The sequence below is a fragment of the Crinia signifera genome, chromosome 5 (assembly GCF_055691185.1).
Source record: "Crinia signifera chromosome 5, ASM5569118v1, whole genome shotgun sequence".
NCBI lineage: Eukaryota > Metazoa > Chordata > Amphibia > Anura > Myobatrachidae > Crinia > Crinia signifera.
The window spans coordinates 200,562,689-200,577,921 of NC_139221.1; the positions used below are offsets into that span (position 1 = coordinate 200,562,689).

Here is a 15,233-nt window from a genome sequence, read left to right on the forward strand (position 1 = left end):
ATGCCTCACATGTGACCAAAAAATACCAGTTGGGTGCATGGCAGGACTCAGAACGGAAGGAGTGATTTTTGGATTTTGCGGCTCAGATTCTGGTGGAATTTTGGTGGGTGCTATGTCGCATTAGCAAGACCCCCCAAGCACCAATACAGTGGAACCCCCCCACAAGTGACCCCATTTTGCAAACTACACCCCTCAGGGAATTCATCTAGGGGTATAGTGTACATTTCAAACCCCCAGGGGTTTCACCAATTTTGATACAAGTGGGCAGTGAAAATGAAAAATTACATTTTTTACACAAAAATGCAGTTCTGGCTCAAAATTTTTCATTTTCAGAAGGAATGAAGGAGACAAAGCACCCCAAAATCTGTGCCCCAATTTCTCCCGAGTACGGCAATGCCTCACATGTGACCAAAAAATACCAGTTGGGTGCATGGCAGGACTCAGAAGGGAAGGAGTGATTTTTGGATTTTGCAGCTCAGATTCTGGTGGAATTTTGGTGGGTGCTATGTCGCATTAGCAAGACCCCCAAAGCACCAATACAGTGGAACCCCCCCACAAGTGACCCCATTTTGCAAACTACACCCCTCAGGGAATTCATCTAGGGGTATAGTGTACATTTCAAACCCCCAGGGGTTTCACCAATTTTGATACAAGTGGGCAGTGAAAATGAAAAATTACATTTTTTTACACAAAAATGCAGTTCTGGCTCAAAATTTTTCATTTTCAGAAGGTATGAAGGAGAAAAAGCACCCCAAAATCTGTGCCCCAATTTCTCCCGAGTACGGCAATGCCTCACATGTGACCAAAAAATACCAGTTGGGTGCATGGCAGGACTCAGAAGGGAAGGAGTGATTTTTGGATTTTGCAGCACAGATTCTGGTGGAATGAATGGTGGGTGCTATGTTGCACCAATACAGTGGAACCCCCCCACAAGTGACCCCATTTTGCAAACTACACCCCTCAGGGAATTCATCTAGGGGTATAGTGTACATTTCAAACCCCCAGGGGTTTCACCAATTTTGATACAAGTGGGCAGTGAAAATGAAAAATTACATTTTTTTACACAAAAATGCAGTTCTGGCTCAAAATTTTTCATTTTCAGAAGGTATGAAGGAGAAAAAGCACCCCAAAATATGTGCCCCAATTTCTCCCGAGTACGGCAATGCCTCATGTGTGACCAAAAAGTTGCAGGACTCAGAAGGGAAGGAGTGATATTTGGATTTTGCAGCACAAATTCTGGTGGAATGATGGTGGGTGCTATGTCGCATTAGCAAGACCCCCAAAGCACCAATACAGTGGAACCCCCCCACAAGTGACCCCATTTTGCAAACTACACCCCTCAGGGAATTCATCTAGGGGTATAGTGTACATTTCAAACCCCCAGGGGTTTCACCAATTTTGATACAAGTGGGCAGTGAAAATAAAAAATTACATTTTTTTACACAAAAATGCAGTTCTGGCTCAAAATTTTTCATTTTCAGAAGGTATGAAGGAGAAAAAGCACCCCAAAATCTGTGCCCCAATTTCTCCCGAGTACGGCAATGCCTCACATGTGACCAAAAAATACCAGTTGGGTGCATGGCAGGACTCAGAAGGGAAGGAGTGATTTTTGGATTTTGCAGCACAGATTCTGGTGGAATGAATGGTGGGTGCTATGTTGCACCAATACAGTGGAACCCCCCCACAAGTGACCCCATTTTGCAAACTACACCCCTCAGGGAATTCATCTAGGGGTATAGTGTACATTTCAAACCCCCAGGGGTTTCACCAATTTTGATACAAGTGGGCAGTGAAAATGAAAAATTACATTTTTTTACACAAAAATGCAGTTCTGGCTCAAAATTTTTCATTTTCAGAAGGTATGAAGGAGAAAAAGCACCCCAAAATAAGTGCCCCAATTTCTCCCGAGTACGGCAATGCCTCATGTGTGACCAAAAAGTTGCAGGACTCAGAAGGGAAGGAGTGATATTTGGATTTTGCAGCACAAATTCTGGTGGAATGATGGTGAGTGCTATGTCGCATTAGCAAGACCCCCAAAGCACCAATACAGTGGAACCCCCCCACAAGTGACCCCATTTTGCAAACTACACCCCTCAGGGAATTCATCTAGGGGTATAGTGTACATTTCAAACCCCCAGGGGTTTCACCAATTTTGATACAAGTGGGCAGTGAAAATAAAAAATTACATTTTTTTACACAAAAATGCAGTTCTGGCTCAAAATTTTTCATTTTCAGAAGGTATGAAGGAGAAAAAGCACCCCAAAATCTGTGCCCCAATTTCTCCCGAGTACGGCAATGCCTCACATGTGACCAAAAAATACCAGTTGGGTGCATGGCAGGACTCAGAAGGGAAGGAGTGATTTTTGGATTTTGCAGCACAGATTCTGGTGGAATGAATGGTGGGTGCTATGTTGCACCAATACAGTGGAACCCCCCCACAAGTGACCCCATTTTGCAAACTACACCCCTCAGGGAATTCATCTAGGGGTATAGTGTACATTTCAAACCCCCAGGGGTTTCACCAATTTTGATACAAGTGGGCAGTGAAAATGAAAAATTACATTTTTTTACACAAAAATGCAGTTCTGGCTCAAAATTTTTCATTTTCAGAAGGTATGAAGGAGAAAAAGCACCCCAAAATATGTGCCCCAATTTCTCCCGAGTACGGCAATGCCTCATGTGTGACCAAAAAGTTGCAGGACTCAGAAGGGAAGGAGTGATATTTGGATTTTGCAGCACAAATTCTGGTGGAATGATGGTGGGTGCTATGTCGCATTAGCAAGACCCCCAAAGCACCAATACAGTGGAACCCCCCCACAAGTGACCCCATTTTGCAAACTACACCCCTCAGGGAATTCATCTAGGGGTATAGTGTACATTTCAAACCCCCAGGGGTTTCACCAATTTTGATACAAGTGGGCAGTGAAAATGAAAAATTACATTTTTTTACCCAAAAATGCAGTTCTGGCTCAAAATTTTTCATTTTCAGAAGGTATGAAGGAGAAAAAGCACCCCAAAATCTGTGCCCCAATTTCTCCCGAGTACGGCAATGCCTCACATGTGACCAAAAAATACCAGTTGGGTGCATGGCAGGACTCAGAAGGGAAGGAGTGATTTTTGGATTTTGCGGCTCAGATTATGGTGGAATGAATGGTGGGTGGTATGTGGCATTAGCAAGACCCCCGAAGCACGGTGAAATTATGAACCTAATAATCCATAGATGTGTGGTATATTTTAAAACACTCCTTTATACATAGGCCGGGTTTGTCGGGGCAAGTGTCACACTGGAAAATAGTTTGCTTTCTTATTCCCTTTTTATAGCAAACTTTGCACCTTTTTTGTGTCCTGCCCTTTTTTCCAGTGGAGGGGATTTCATCAGGAAAATGCTGCCCTGGTACAATACGGGGGCCAGTACTAGAAGTACTGGGGCCCTCAGCCTGCTGGTTCCCAAATATTAGGCCCTTTATGACTTCCTCTTGAAAGTGCATAAATGTCCCCCTCTGGCCGGTAGAACGGAATAGCACGTAAGCGTTATACAGTGCCATCTGAATGATATACACGGCCAGCTTCTTGTACCAGATTTTTGTTTTCCGCAGGGCACTGTACGGCTTCAGTACCTGATCTGAAAGATCCACTCCGCCCATGTACCTATTGTAATCCAGGATACAATTAGGCTTTGAGGTGTGGGTACTGGTACCTCGTACAGGGACGGAGGTGGTACTGTCTCCGTGAATTGTTGTCAGTATAAGGACATCCCTCTTGTCCTTATATTTGACCAACAACATATTTTCGGTGCATATTCCCCTGCTTTCACCCCTTCTCATTACTTGGGCAATGTGCGTTTTTGGGAGGCCTCTTTGGTTCTTGCGCACAGTACCGCAAGCTGCTGTACCTCTTGAACCAAGGGCCTTAAACAGGGGGATGCTGGTGTAAAAGTTATCCACATAGAGGTGATAACCTTTATCCAGGAAGGGGTGCACTAAATCCCAGACAATTTTTCCACTAACACCTACGAGGGAGGGGGGGCATTCTGGCGGTTCAATTCTTGAATCCTTCCCTTCATATACCCTAAACCTGTGGGTGTACCCTGAGGTGCTTTCACACAACTTATACATTTTTATGCCATACCTTGCCCTCTTACTGGGAAGGTACTGGCGGAATTTAACCCTTCCTTTAAAATGTATAAGGGACTCGTCTATGCAAATGAATTTATCTGGGATGTACATGTCTTCAAATTTGGCACTGAAATGATCAATGACCGGCCTTTGAATAGCCGGTCAAAGGTGGGATCATCTCTGGGTGGGCACTGTGCATTATCGTTGTAATGCAAAAATTTAAGGATCGTCTCAAATCGAGCCCGGGGCATGGCCATACGGTAAAATGGGGTGCTGTACAGAACATCTGTACTCCAATATTGCCTAATTTCTGGCTTTTTTACTATGCCCATATGAAACACCAGACCCCAAAACGTCATCATCTCTACTGCATCTACAGGGGTCCACCTAGCAAATGATGACGTGGGGTTTTGAGCAATAAACTGCTGGGCATATAAATTAGTTTGGTCCACCATTAAATTTATAAAATCATCAGAGAAAAATAATTTGAAAAAGTCAATTTCTCTGAGACCTGTGGAATCAAATTGGATTCCTGGCATGGCCAAAAACTCAGGAACCTGGGGCTCAAAATTGTCTGGTGGTGGGGTCCATACGAGATCAATTATTGGGGGGGGGGTCTCAGCTGCTCTACGGGGGCGTCTTTGAGGGGGTCCCTCATCACCAGAGGAGGAAGAGGAGCTTAAGGCGAATCCTTCAAATTCCCCGCTTGCATCACTGGCTGTGTCAGAGTCAGAAGCAAGCAGGGCATATGCCTCCTCCGCTGAATACATTCTTCTGGATGACTGGGATGACATTTGGGATGACATTTGGGATGCCATTTTTATTTTTGTGTTACTGGTAGTGAAATGTTTCAACACGTGTATAGTGTAGGGGGGGGGTACAAACTTTATTTCAACCCGGGGGGTATGTAGTGTGTAGTGTGTATGTAGGGTGCAGAAAAAAAAAAATACTTTATACAAAAAAAAAAAATGGAGGGGTTAAAAAAAAAAAAAAATTGAAGGGGTTAAAAAAAAAAAATTGAAGGGGTTAAAAAAAAAATTGAAGGGGTTAAAAAAAAAAAAAAAAAGGTCCTGCGCCAAAAATTGAGCACAGATGTTGGTCAGTAACGTCCGTCACTGAACAGCGCTGAAAGGCAACAGGAATTTGATCAAAAAAAAAAAAAAATAGATCAACCCTGTGCCGAAAAAGATGATCAGTGATGTACGTCACTGATCCGCGCACAGCGGCCACAGGACACCCACAAAATCACAGTGTGTGTAAAAAAAAAAATTAAAAAAAGACCCCACAGCACACACACAAAAAAAAAAGGTGATCAGTGATGCGACACTGATTACCAGTGAGGGGCAGCAGGTGCAACTGGCAGGTATATATAAAAAAAAAAAAAAAACCTCTGCACCCCTAAAAAGTTGCTGATCACCTCAGATATAGTGATCAGCACAAAAGGCGGGGGCAGCAGACACAAAATTTAGCACTCTCTATCACTCTCTGTCGCTATCTCTCTCTATCTCTCTATCTCTCACTATCTAACACTCTATGACACTGCAGCAGCAGCAGTGACAGGTATATATATATATATATAAAAATACCCTGCGCCCCCAAAAAGTTGCTGATCAGTTAATTTATACTGATCAGCACAAAAGGGGGGGCAGCAGTCAGTTATATAAAAAATATATAGCACAATCTGTCACTATCTCTATCTCTCTCTCTATCTCTCTCTATCTCTCTCTATCTCTCTATATATAACTATCACACTGCAGCAGCACAAAATATAGCACTCTCTGTCACTAGGCCTCTCTATCTCTCTCTCTCTATCTCTCTCTATATCTCTCTATCTCTCTCTATCTCTCTCTATCTCTCTCTATCTCTCTCTCTATAACTATATCACACTGCAGCAGCACAAAATACAGCACTATCTCTCTCTATCTCTCTCTATCTAACTAACGCTATTACACTGCAGCAGCACAAGTTCACAGGAAGTCACAAGTAACAGGATCCAGGAAGCATCCAGCACACTACAAGCACAGATGAAGCAGCCAAGATATTTGCAAGGATCAGGTAAGTATTTTGCAAGGTTCTGGTCAGTATATCGCGGCAGATTGGCACGGTGACCGCACTGCACGCAATTCCAGACCGGAATGGCGTCTGCAGTGCAGTCACCGTTAGTTTAAACCCCCCTCCATGGCTGTGATTGGTCCGTCGGTCCGACGGACCAATCACGGCCTTTGGGGGCGGGCGGGGTGAGGTGGGGTGACACCAGTGTCACCCTTACACCCCGCGGTGATTGGTGCTGTACTTTACAGCACCAATCACCTCCGATCGCGTGTCACCGGCGAACGTTATTCGCCGGTGACACAGAAAACGCTGTAATTGGCTGTTCACACTGAACAGCCAATCACAGCGATCGCCGACGGGGGGGCGGCATCGCAGCCCCCCCTGGGCATGCACGGACATGTCTGCTGTCAGGGACAGCAGACATGTTGAAACTGTCACCGCGTCTATAGACGCGGTGACAGTTAAATGCCATGACGTACATTTACGCCATGTGTCGGGAAGTACTTCCCGACCATGACGTAAATGTACGTCAATTGTCGGGAAGGGGTTAAACAGATTTAATACAATAATAAATAGATACATTTGGCAGGATAAAAAGGCAATAATTGCAAAAAAACATTTGATAAAACCAAAAACAAAGGGAGGAGTGGCGCTCCCTGATATACAAATATATAAACAGGCATGTATTCTGAACCAGATCCCAGAAAGTATAAGAAAAGGGGAAGAGAAACCTTGGGTAAAACTAGAAGAAGAATTAATGGGAGAGTTTGGGATAAAAGACTTAATTTGGATACCACCAAGTATGAGAAAAATAAGCAATGATACCCCAAAAGCAATTAAAGACACACTCAAAGTCTGGGACCTGTTTCTGAATACACATGAAGAAATTAGAACGCCTCTAAAATATATGGAAATACAAACAATAATGAAACATATCCCAGACCTTAGGGTCGAGACCTGGATTCTCAGAGGTATAAAAACTCTGGAAAATATAATGGACAAAGAGGGAGTAATTCCATTTGCACAACTTCAACAAAAATATGGAGTAATGACAATAGATTTTTATAAATATCTACAAATAAGAAGCTGGGTAAATAAACAGCAAATAAAAGAAGGAGAGTTAAAACAATTGACAAATAGCTTAATTAATAGAATAAGGGGAGGATATCAACCAGCAGGGATTACCTTTTGGTATAAAACTCTGATGAACAATAAAATAGAAGGAAAAATGAAGGGACAGCTTAGATGGGAGAAAGACCTAGATCTCGAAATTAATGAAGAACAATGGGAGAAGACCTTCTCGACAATACACAAGATGACTAAATCCATCACACATATAGAAAGATATATGAAGCTACTGCATAGAATGTACTACACCCCAGAAAAAATAAATAAGATACATCCTCAGCAAATAAATGTGTGTTGGAGATGCGGGGAGGGGAGCGCAGATTTAATACACATTTTTTGGACATGTAATAAAGTACAAGAGGTCTGGAGAGAAGTAGCAGCTTTACTAAAAAAAGTACTAGGAGAAGAAGTGGAATTGACCCCCCAGAAGGCACTACTTCACGTTGATACACAAGATAGAAAACAGACAAATGCATATTTTTTAAATCAAGCGTTTATAGCTGCAAAAACGGCAATAGCCCAGTATTGGAGACAAGAAAAAAATCCACCCATTATATTGATAGTAAATAAAATAAACTACGCTTATAGAATGGAGACAAACGATTCGATAGGAAACGTGAAAACACTTAAAAAGTGGGAAGTCTGGAAACAATATATAGAACGGGAGGGAGATGCCTTCTGGGAGGCCATAAAAGATGTATAAATGTTAAATAACAGATGGGAGTATCAAGGTAAATCTATAGGAACCTTTCTAGGCAACTAGATAAAACAAAAACCTGAAACCAAAAAAAAAACAAAAAAACCCTAAAAAAAAAAACAAAAAAACCTTAAAAGCTAGGGGATAGATTCCGAAACCTAGAAAGCTATTTATATAAGTTCTGATTGATTGTATGTATTTGTGGTTGTCTTTATATGTAGTAGGTGTTTTATATGTATTGTATGTTTTTTAAATGTGGACATGTATAATATACGTTCATGTCTGATGTTTGTATCTGAAATTGGATAAATAAATTATTCAAAAAAAAAAAAAAAGATGTATGTTATACTAAAATATTTGACTTCCAAAGTGTCATTGTATGTTTAATAAAAAAAAAAAATCCCTTTGCAGGCTTTTTTTTTTTTGTTTGTTTCATTGAAATCACCTTTGTTGTCAAAGAAAGTTTGTAATCTAGGAGGGTATCAGCTTTGTCTTCTGAAATAGTCATTGTTATTCTGGAGAGTACACAAATGATACCATGAATCCGTGCAGAACTGGAGGAGGGGACATTTTACATGTCTTCCTATTGTTAAAGTCTGCTGTCTTTGCTGCTCTCCATTACCAGTAATCCTTTTAAAGCATTACAAAAAAAAAACCTTTATCACTGTTTTTTTATTCAGAATGCAGATGAAAATTACAAATGTTGTATTACAGTGGTGCTTGAAAGTGTGTGAACCCTTCAGAATGTTCTTTATGTCTGCTAAAATTTGTCTGAAAGCTGCCTCAGATTTTCACAGGTGACCTTAAAAGTAGATTAAAGGGGTGTGTTTACACAGTGTGATTCTGCTTGCGATTCGATCGGGATCTATATGAACGGCAAGCGAAACGCATTTGATTTGGACTATGGGGTATATTCAATTCCAGTCTAAACTGCTGTCTTGTTGGAAAGATGGCAGTTAGACTTGAATAGGTCGGAAGGGGTTACGACCTATTCAATAAGGACTGTTTTTTTCTGACAGGTTGGAAACCACATGGATTGGCAGAATAGGAGACAATCCACCTGCTTTTAATGGAAACGCAGCCAAATCCATCAGGTTTTGGCCCTGTTTCTGAAAATCTCATTTCAACTTGAAAAAATGTCAGTTTGAGGCAGAAAGGACAGTTCCGGGTGAGAAGCTACAGCTCACCCGGCGCCGTCCCCCCACCCACCTCCCGCTGCCTTGTTGTTGCTCACCGGGTCCCGCCGCCAGACTGAGTGAGAGCAGTTCACCTGGCGCCGTCCTGCCTCCCACCGTCGCTCAACCAATCCTGGCGTGGGCCGGGCGAGCAGCAGCAGCTGCCAAATCTGATATTTGGATTTGGCTGCCGATTTGAATAGGTAGTGTTGGATCAATTCAGACAAATGCATCTTGGAATGGATCCGACACTTATTGTCGGATATATAGCAAAGATCTGTACTATGTGCAGGCAAGACTATAATCTATTTTTCTATTCCATTTTGGTGCAGCACATTGGAATCGAATGTGGCTGAAAAACATTCGATGTTCATTCGATTTTGATATTATTTTGCTTATTTAAGCAAAATCAAATAGAAAAATAGACTAAATCGAACTGTTTGTACAGGACAAAAGAGAACCAAATAAAACAAATGATAAAAAATTAGACAAAATGATCAAATATCACACATCTTTGCATGACAAAAGTATATGAACCTTTGCTTTCCGTATCTGGTGTGAGACCCTTGTTCAGCAATAACTGCATCTAAACGTTTCTGGTAATTGGTGATTAGTCTTGAACATCGGCTGGAGGAAATTTACCCCATTCCTCCATACAAAACTCTTAACTCTTATTTATGTTGGTCAGTTTCCTCCCAGGAACTGCTAGCTTCAGGTCCTTCCACAGAATTTCCATTGGATTCAGGTCAGGACTTTGACTTTATTCCAAAACTTTACCTTTATTCTTCTTTAACCCTTCTTTGGTTGAATGACTTGTGTGCTTTGGTCATTGTTGTGGCATGACACACATTCTCTTGAGATGCAGCTCATGGACAGATGGCCTGACATTTTTCTTTAGAATATTTTGGTATAATTCAGAAAGCATTGTCTCTTCAATGATTACAAATTATCCTGTGCCAGATGCAGTAAAACAGATTCGAACCATGATACCACCACCACCACCACCATTGTGTTTAACGTATTGTATGAGGTTTTAATGCGAGTATGCAATATTTCCCTTTCTCCAAACATATCGCTTCTCCTTTAAACCAAAAAAATCTATTTATTTAAACAAAATGTATTTTGTTCTCATCTGTCCACAAAATCATCTTCTGGCTTGTCCAAGTGTTCTTTAACAATCTGCATCTTTTTCTTTGCAAACCTGCAATGCACACCATTGTTAGCTGTCCTCCTGATGGTGGACTCATAAACATTATCATTAGATATTGGGAGAAAGGGCTTTAGTTGCTTAGAGCTTTGGCTGATGGCGGGTGGCTGATGTCATCAGTTTGGCAGGTAGGGGCCTGAATAAAAGTCAGTCTAAACAGACTTTTATTACTGAAGGGGACAAAAATAATTAGAATGGAATGGTTTCTCTCCTGTTCGGCCTCATGCGAGAGGATGTGTTAGTGACCACATCCCCTCGCGTGTTAGAGAGGGGATTCAAAGGGTGTGGTAGGTGTTGTGCTGGGCGGCGTTTACCTGGTTGCTAGGCTGCAAACATACGCAGCCCAGTGAATAGTTTTGGATCAGGCCCTATATGTTCAGTAACTAACATTCATATTCGTTAACGTAGCTGTGTCAGAGCATCTCCAAAATATCCGGTACTGTGGCTTGTTCCTGGTTTCCAGTCTTCAGTACCAACCAAAGTGATCCAAGCAACAGTCTCATGGGTACCCAATGCTCATTGATGCCAGAAAAGAGCTACTGTAGCATCAATCCATATGATTTACAAACAATGTCTATGTTGACAGTGACAAAAATGTTAACACAAACAAAAGGTCTAAATGATTTTTTCCACGTTTTTTTTTTCCAACTTTCTTTGCACTTGATCATGCTTTACCATCTACATGGACTTAGACTGGGAGCAGTAAAGTGTGCAGGAATAGCGGAGGGAGCAAACCTGCTACATTAATTGGGGTCCATGTGCTGAGGTGTCGACAATGACATGAAAAATTCATGTCACCTTTTGTTGTGCCGACCTTTTGACTGTCTACCTAGACTTTTTGAGATATACCACTCCTCTATAATAGAATGGTGTCGCAACACATCGCAGCTTACTACATAGCCTATAACTGATCAGAGTGCCTATGCTAACCACTGCACACGGCTGAAAGAGTATAAAATGGGCAGGTGAGCACCAGAAGTAGACAATCAAACAAAGGCCGAAGGTGGCCTGGCCTCGTCAATCACAGTTTTCTTTAAAATCATATGGGCATTCGGGTGCGATTGCATCATATACCTAGGAAAACGATTAGAACCAGGCTGCACTATGGAAACAAAGCAGTTCAGCTTAGGCAGTGTGATGCTTTGTGTATTGAAAACAGGTAATATACAAACTACGAGTTTGCAGATAACAAATTCTTACTCTGCCTAATCTAAGGTAAAGAGTTAAGGAGCCCATACACTTGTCCAATTTGGGCTAATTTCACCCGATCTTGACAGATCAGGCCGAGATACCTGCTGCCCATCTGACCTCTGACTCGGCCCTCCTCCTGGCAGCGGAGGACAGGATCGCATGCGATACATCGCATATGAAAGGACCACATGCTTTGTGTCGCATGCATTCCCGCCACCCGGGATGGTCCCGGACGGCTCACGGGGGTTCCATGGTCCGTACACTGCTGCGATATAGCGAAGTAGTGTATGGGCACCGTTAAAATGCACATTTTACAAACAGCATGTATGACCACAAGCAATTACACTGAAGCTTGCAGACTTTTGTTGTGTTTATTTTTTTGGATTGTTTACTCACATCATGTAGCAGAAAGATGTAGAACACTGCAAGGATTATGGTATTAATAGGGCAAAACTAATGTCTTAATGCACTTGTACCCCAATAAATGTAAAAGAAATTATGATTTATGAGAATTAAACAAATATTTATTGTTGTGAGCAAGTAATCCGCTCACAAGCTGCAGTCAAGAAATCAGTAGAGGGGAAAAGACCCACAGATCAACCAATAGTTGCCTTGATTGTGTCGTGGACATAAGCCAGCACTTATTTTTCTAAATTAAGCCACGTGTTAATAGCTGCACATCAAACCCTCCTCATGACTACATTTGAAAGCAGTTTGTAATGCTTAATTATGTGCTGTTATTTTTAAAATAGCTATAAATGGACATGACAGGTCAGCTTTAAAAACAACTTGAATTTATTGGTGTTTTATTTTCTTTATAATATGATTTTTCTGAATTTTTAAATTCAAGCAATGTTAATTATTAAACTTTTTTTTTATTTTTTTATTATTGCAGTAAAGAAATTCTTAATTCAAATTCTTAATTCCCACTTGGTGAAAAATGCAAACATTTCTGTGGTGCCTGCATATTGTCAAATCTTTACTGAAATCTTTGAGGACTGAGTACTGGTATTTTTCATTTACACAGAAATATCATAATGTTCTTTTTCTAGATGGAGAGTTGATTTATGCTGTAACCTTAGAGACTGTTTTGGCTGGTCACGAAAATGTTGTGTATGCTGTTCACTGGCAGCCAGCTTTCATGGAAGGTAGGTGTGTAGCCACTTGTTTGGGTACAGAATAATACAGGAGTATAATGAAATATACATTTTTACAGTTCATATTTTAATCTACCTTAAATTTAATTAGTTGTCGATCAGCTATAAATAAAATTCCCTAATTATCTCTGTAATCCAGGGAACACTGTGTACATACTGAGCGATATATAATTAATGATATGTACAGTCCCAATATTGTTAATGATATTTCATGAGGATCGGTCAGTGTGTATGCTTATTAGCAATATGTGCTATATTGCTCATTAGCAATATGCTTTTCTGCACATCATTAACAAAAACCTCCCCCATGTCATCATTGTCTGTACTTGAAGCTGGGTTCTGTATAGTTAACGATGTTTGTCAGTGTATGCGCCATATAATTTGCCTGCGACAACATCGATATACAGTATAGTTAACCAGTACTGGAAATCGCTCAGTATATACCCAACATAAAACCATGTGTAATACATTTTTTTCATTTAGTCCGCCACCGAACCTGCGTAAATGTGTTGTCTTGCTTTTAAGTGATTCCCACCTCCTCCCCGCACCCCCCCTAACCCTGTCCGTCTCCGCTTCAGGTATCTGAGGTCTGCAGCTGTGAAACACTGCAATAGGTTGTGCACACATTCTCTGTACCATATCTTGTTTTATATTCCATGTGTGAATGGAATCCAGATGCTAGAGCGGTTAGTGTCTAGGTCAACACCATATTTGATACGGAATAGGGTGGCCAATCCCAAAGATCGAGGATTTGGCCCCTAAAACGCAGGGATTTTGGAAACTCCAATCCCGGGACTTCAGGATTAGTCTGCACATGCGCAGTTTAATGTCGGGCAGCGTCTGAGCGGTGCTCAGATACTGCCTGGCTTCTCCCATCCCCAGCACCACGGCTCTGCCCAGAGTGACAATGTCAGAGGTCACGCTGTGCAGGCCAAACAGCCCGCCTCATCCTGAGCGTGCTGCCCTCCCGTCTCCATCAGCCCACCAACCCACCCTGGCTGTATTGCCCACCCACTCGGCTCCATCGCCCACCCTCCCGGCTGCACCAAATGGCTCCCGGCTACACCGTCCATGTAAGTAAATATGTGGGGCGGCTGGAGCGTTTTTTTTTTATTAGGGACACCAATCCTGGGATTATGCATTTTCAATTCCGTATTCCGGGATTGAAAAAATGCCCTGGGATTGGCATCCCTACTATAGAATTAAGATGGCGTTTCCTCACCAGAGCAGTTGAATTCTGGAATGCTTTTCCAGAAAATGTTGTAACAGCGAGTACAATAAAACTGGATAAATTCTTGGACATAAAGGGAATCATATACAGTAGTTATGACAGTCGAGTCATGGCTTAGACAAGATAAATAGGTTAGACTCGATTGAATTCCATCTTTTTTCAACCTAATTTACTGTTACTATGTATATGGTCAACATGTGCAAGGCCGATATAGGCAAATAGTCAGCATGAGTATTTTTCCAAATTTTTTATTTTATCCTTTAAACTTTTCTGGGCTGCAATTGAAAATGGTAAAATGCGAAGCTGCTCGCCATGTGAGGGGGCCACCATAATCTAATTGTGTGCAGGGGCGTAACTAAGCCTCCTTATAGTTACCCGCTGCGCTGCTGCCCGGCCGCATCTGCGGTCACTGTCCCGTCACTCGCTCCCGGTGCCGGCTCCTGCTGATAATGAAAAGTGACACTTAGAAAATGGCTGCCCCTGTATTGCAGACAGTTTTGGCAGCCATTTTCTAAGAGTCACTTTTCATTATCAGCAGGAGCCGGCGCCGGGAGCGAGTGACGGGACAGTGACGCAGATGCGGCCGGGCAGCAGCGCAGCGGTGACTGAGGGAGACTGGACGGGACTGTGACCGTCAGGTAAGAGTATGGGGGGGGGGGGCGCCGAAAAAATTTGGCGGGGGGGCGCAAAATATATAGTTACGCCACTGATTGTGTGACCATGTGCTCAAAAACGTGAAAACCTCATGTCGATCTTTTTCCCATGTTGACTTTAAGTGGAAAGCAGACCTGGAGTCCTGTGAATGCGTGCTTTGCTTAATTTCCCCGTTATTTGGTCATTCCATAACCCACCTACCCCCAGAACTCTTTGGAGGAGATTTATAAAAACTTGGAGAGCACTAAAGTAGAGCGAGATAAATTACTAACTATATTGCTTTTAATGGTCGTTTTACTGGCTGTTTGAATAGATATAATTTATCAGTTATTAAGTTTGATAAATCTCTGATATCGTTTATGGGACCTTCAAAAGTAGAGATTTAGGAGCATTTTCTAAATGATCTCACTAGATTGTAGGGACATTTTCTAAATGATCTCACTAGATTGTAGGGGCATTTTCTAAGCGATCTCACTCATCGCTTAGAAAATGCCCCTACATCGCTCCGTGTGTATGGGGCCATAGCGATGCACGGCCCCACACATTGATATCGGCTGGCGATTGATATCCAGCATGCTGGATATTAATCGGTCAGTGACAATATTCTCACCAGAAATCTAGCATCA

At 42.0% G+C, this 15,233-nt stretch overlaps 1 protein-coding gene across 1 annotated transcript in view; it reads left to right on the top strand.

The window, feature by feature from the left end:
• ELP2 (elongator acetyltransferase complex subunit 2) overlaps positions 1-15,233 on the top strand; it is a 159,478-nt gene that overhangs the window by 52,577 nt on the left and 91,668 nt on the right. The window contains exon 9 of the mRNA XM_083188429.1: positions 12,618-12,713. Within this exon, the coding sequence (XP_083044555.1) occupies positions 12,618-12,713 (96 nt within the window). The remainder of the gene's footprint in view (positions 1-12,617; positions 12,714-15,233) is intronic.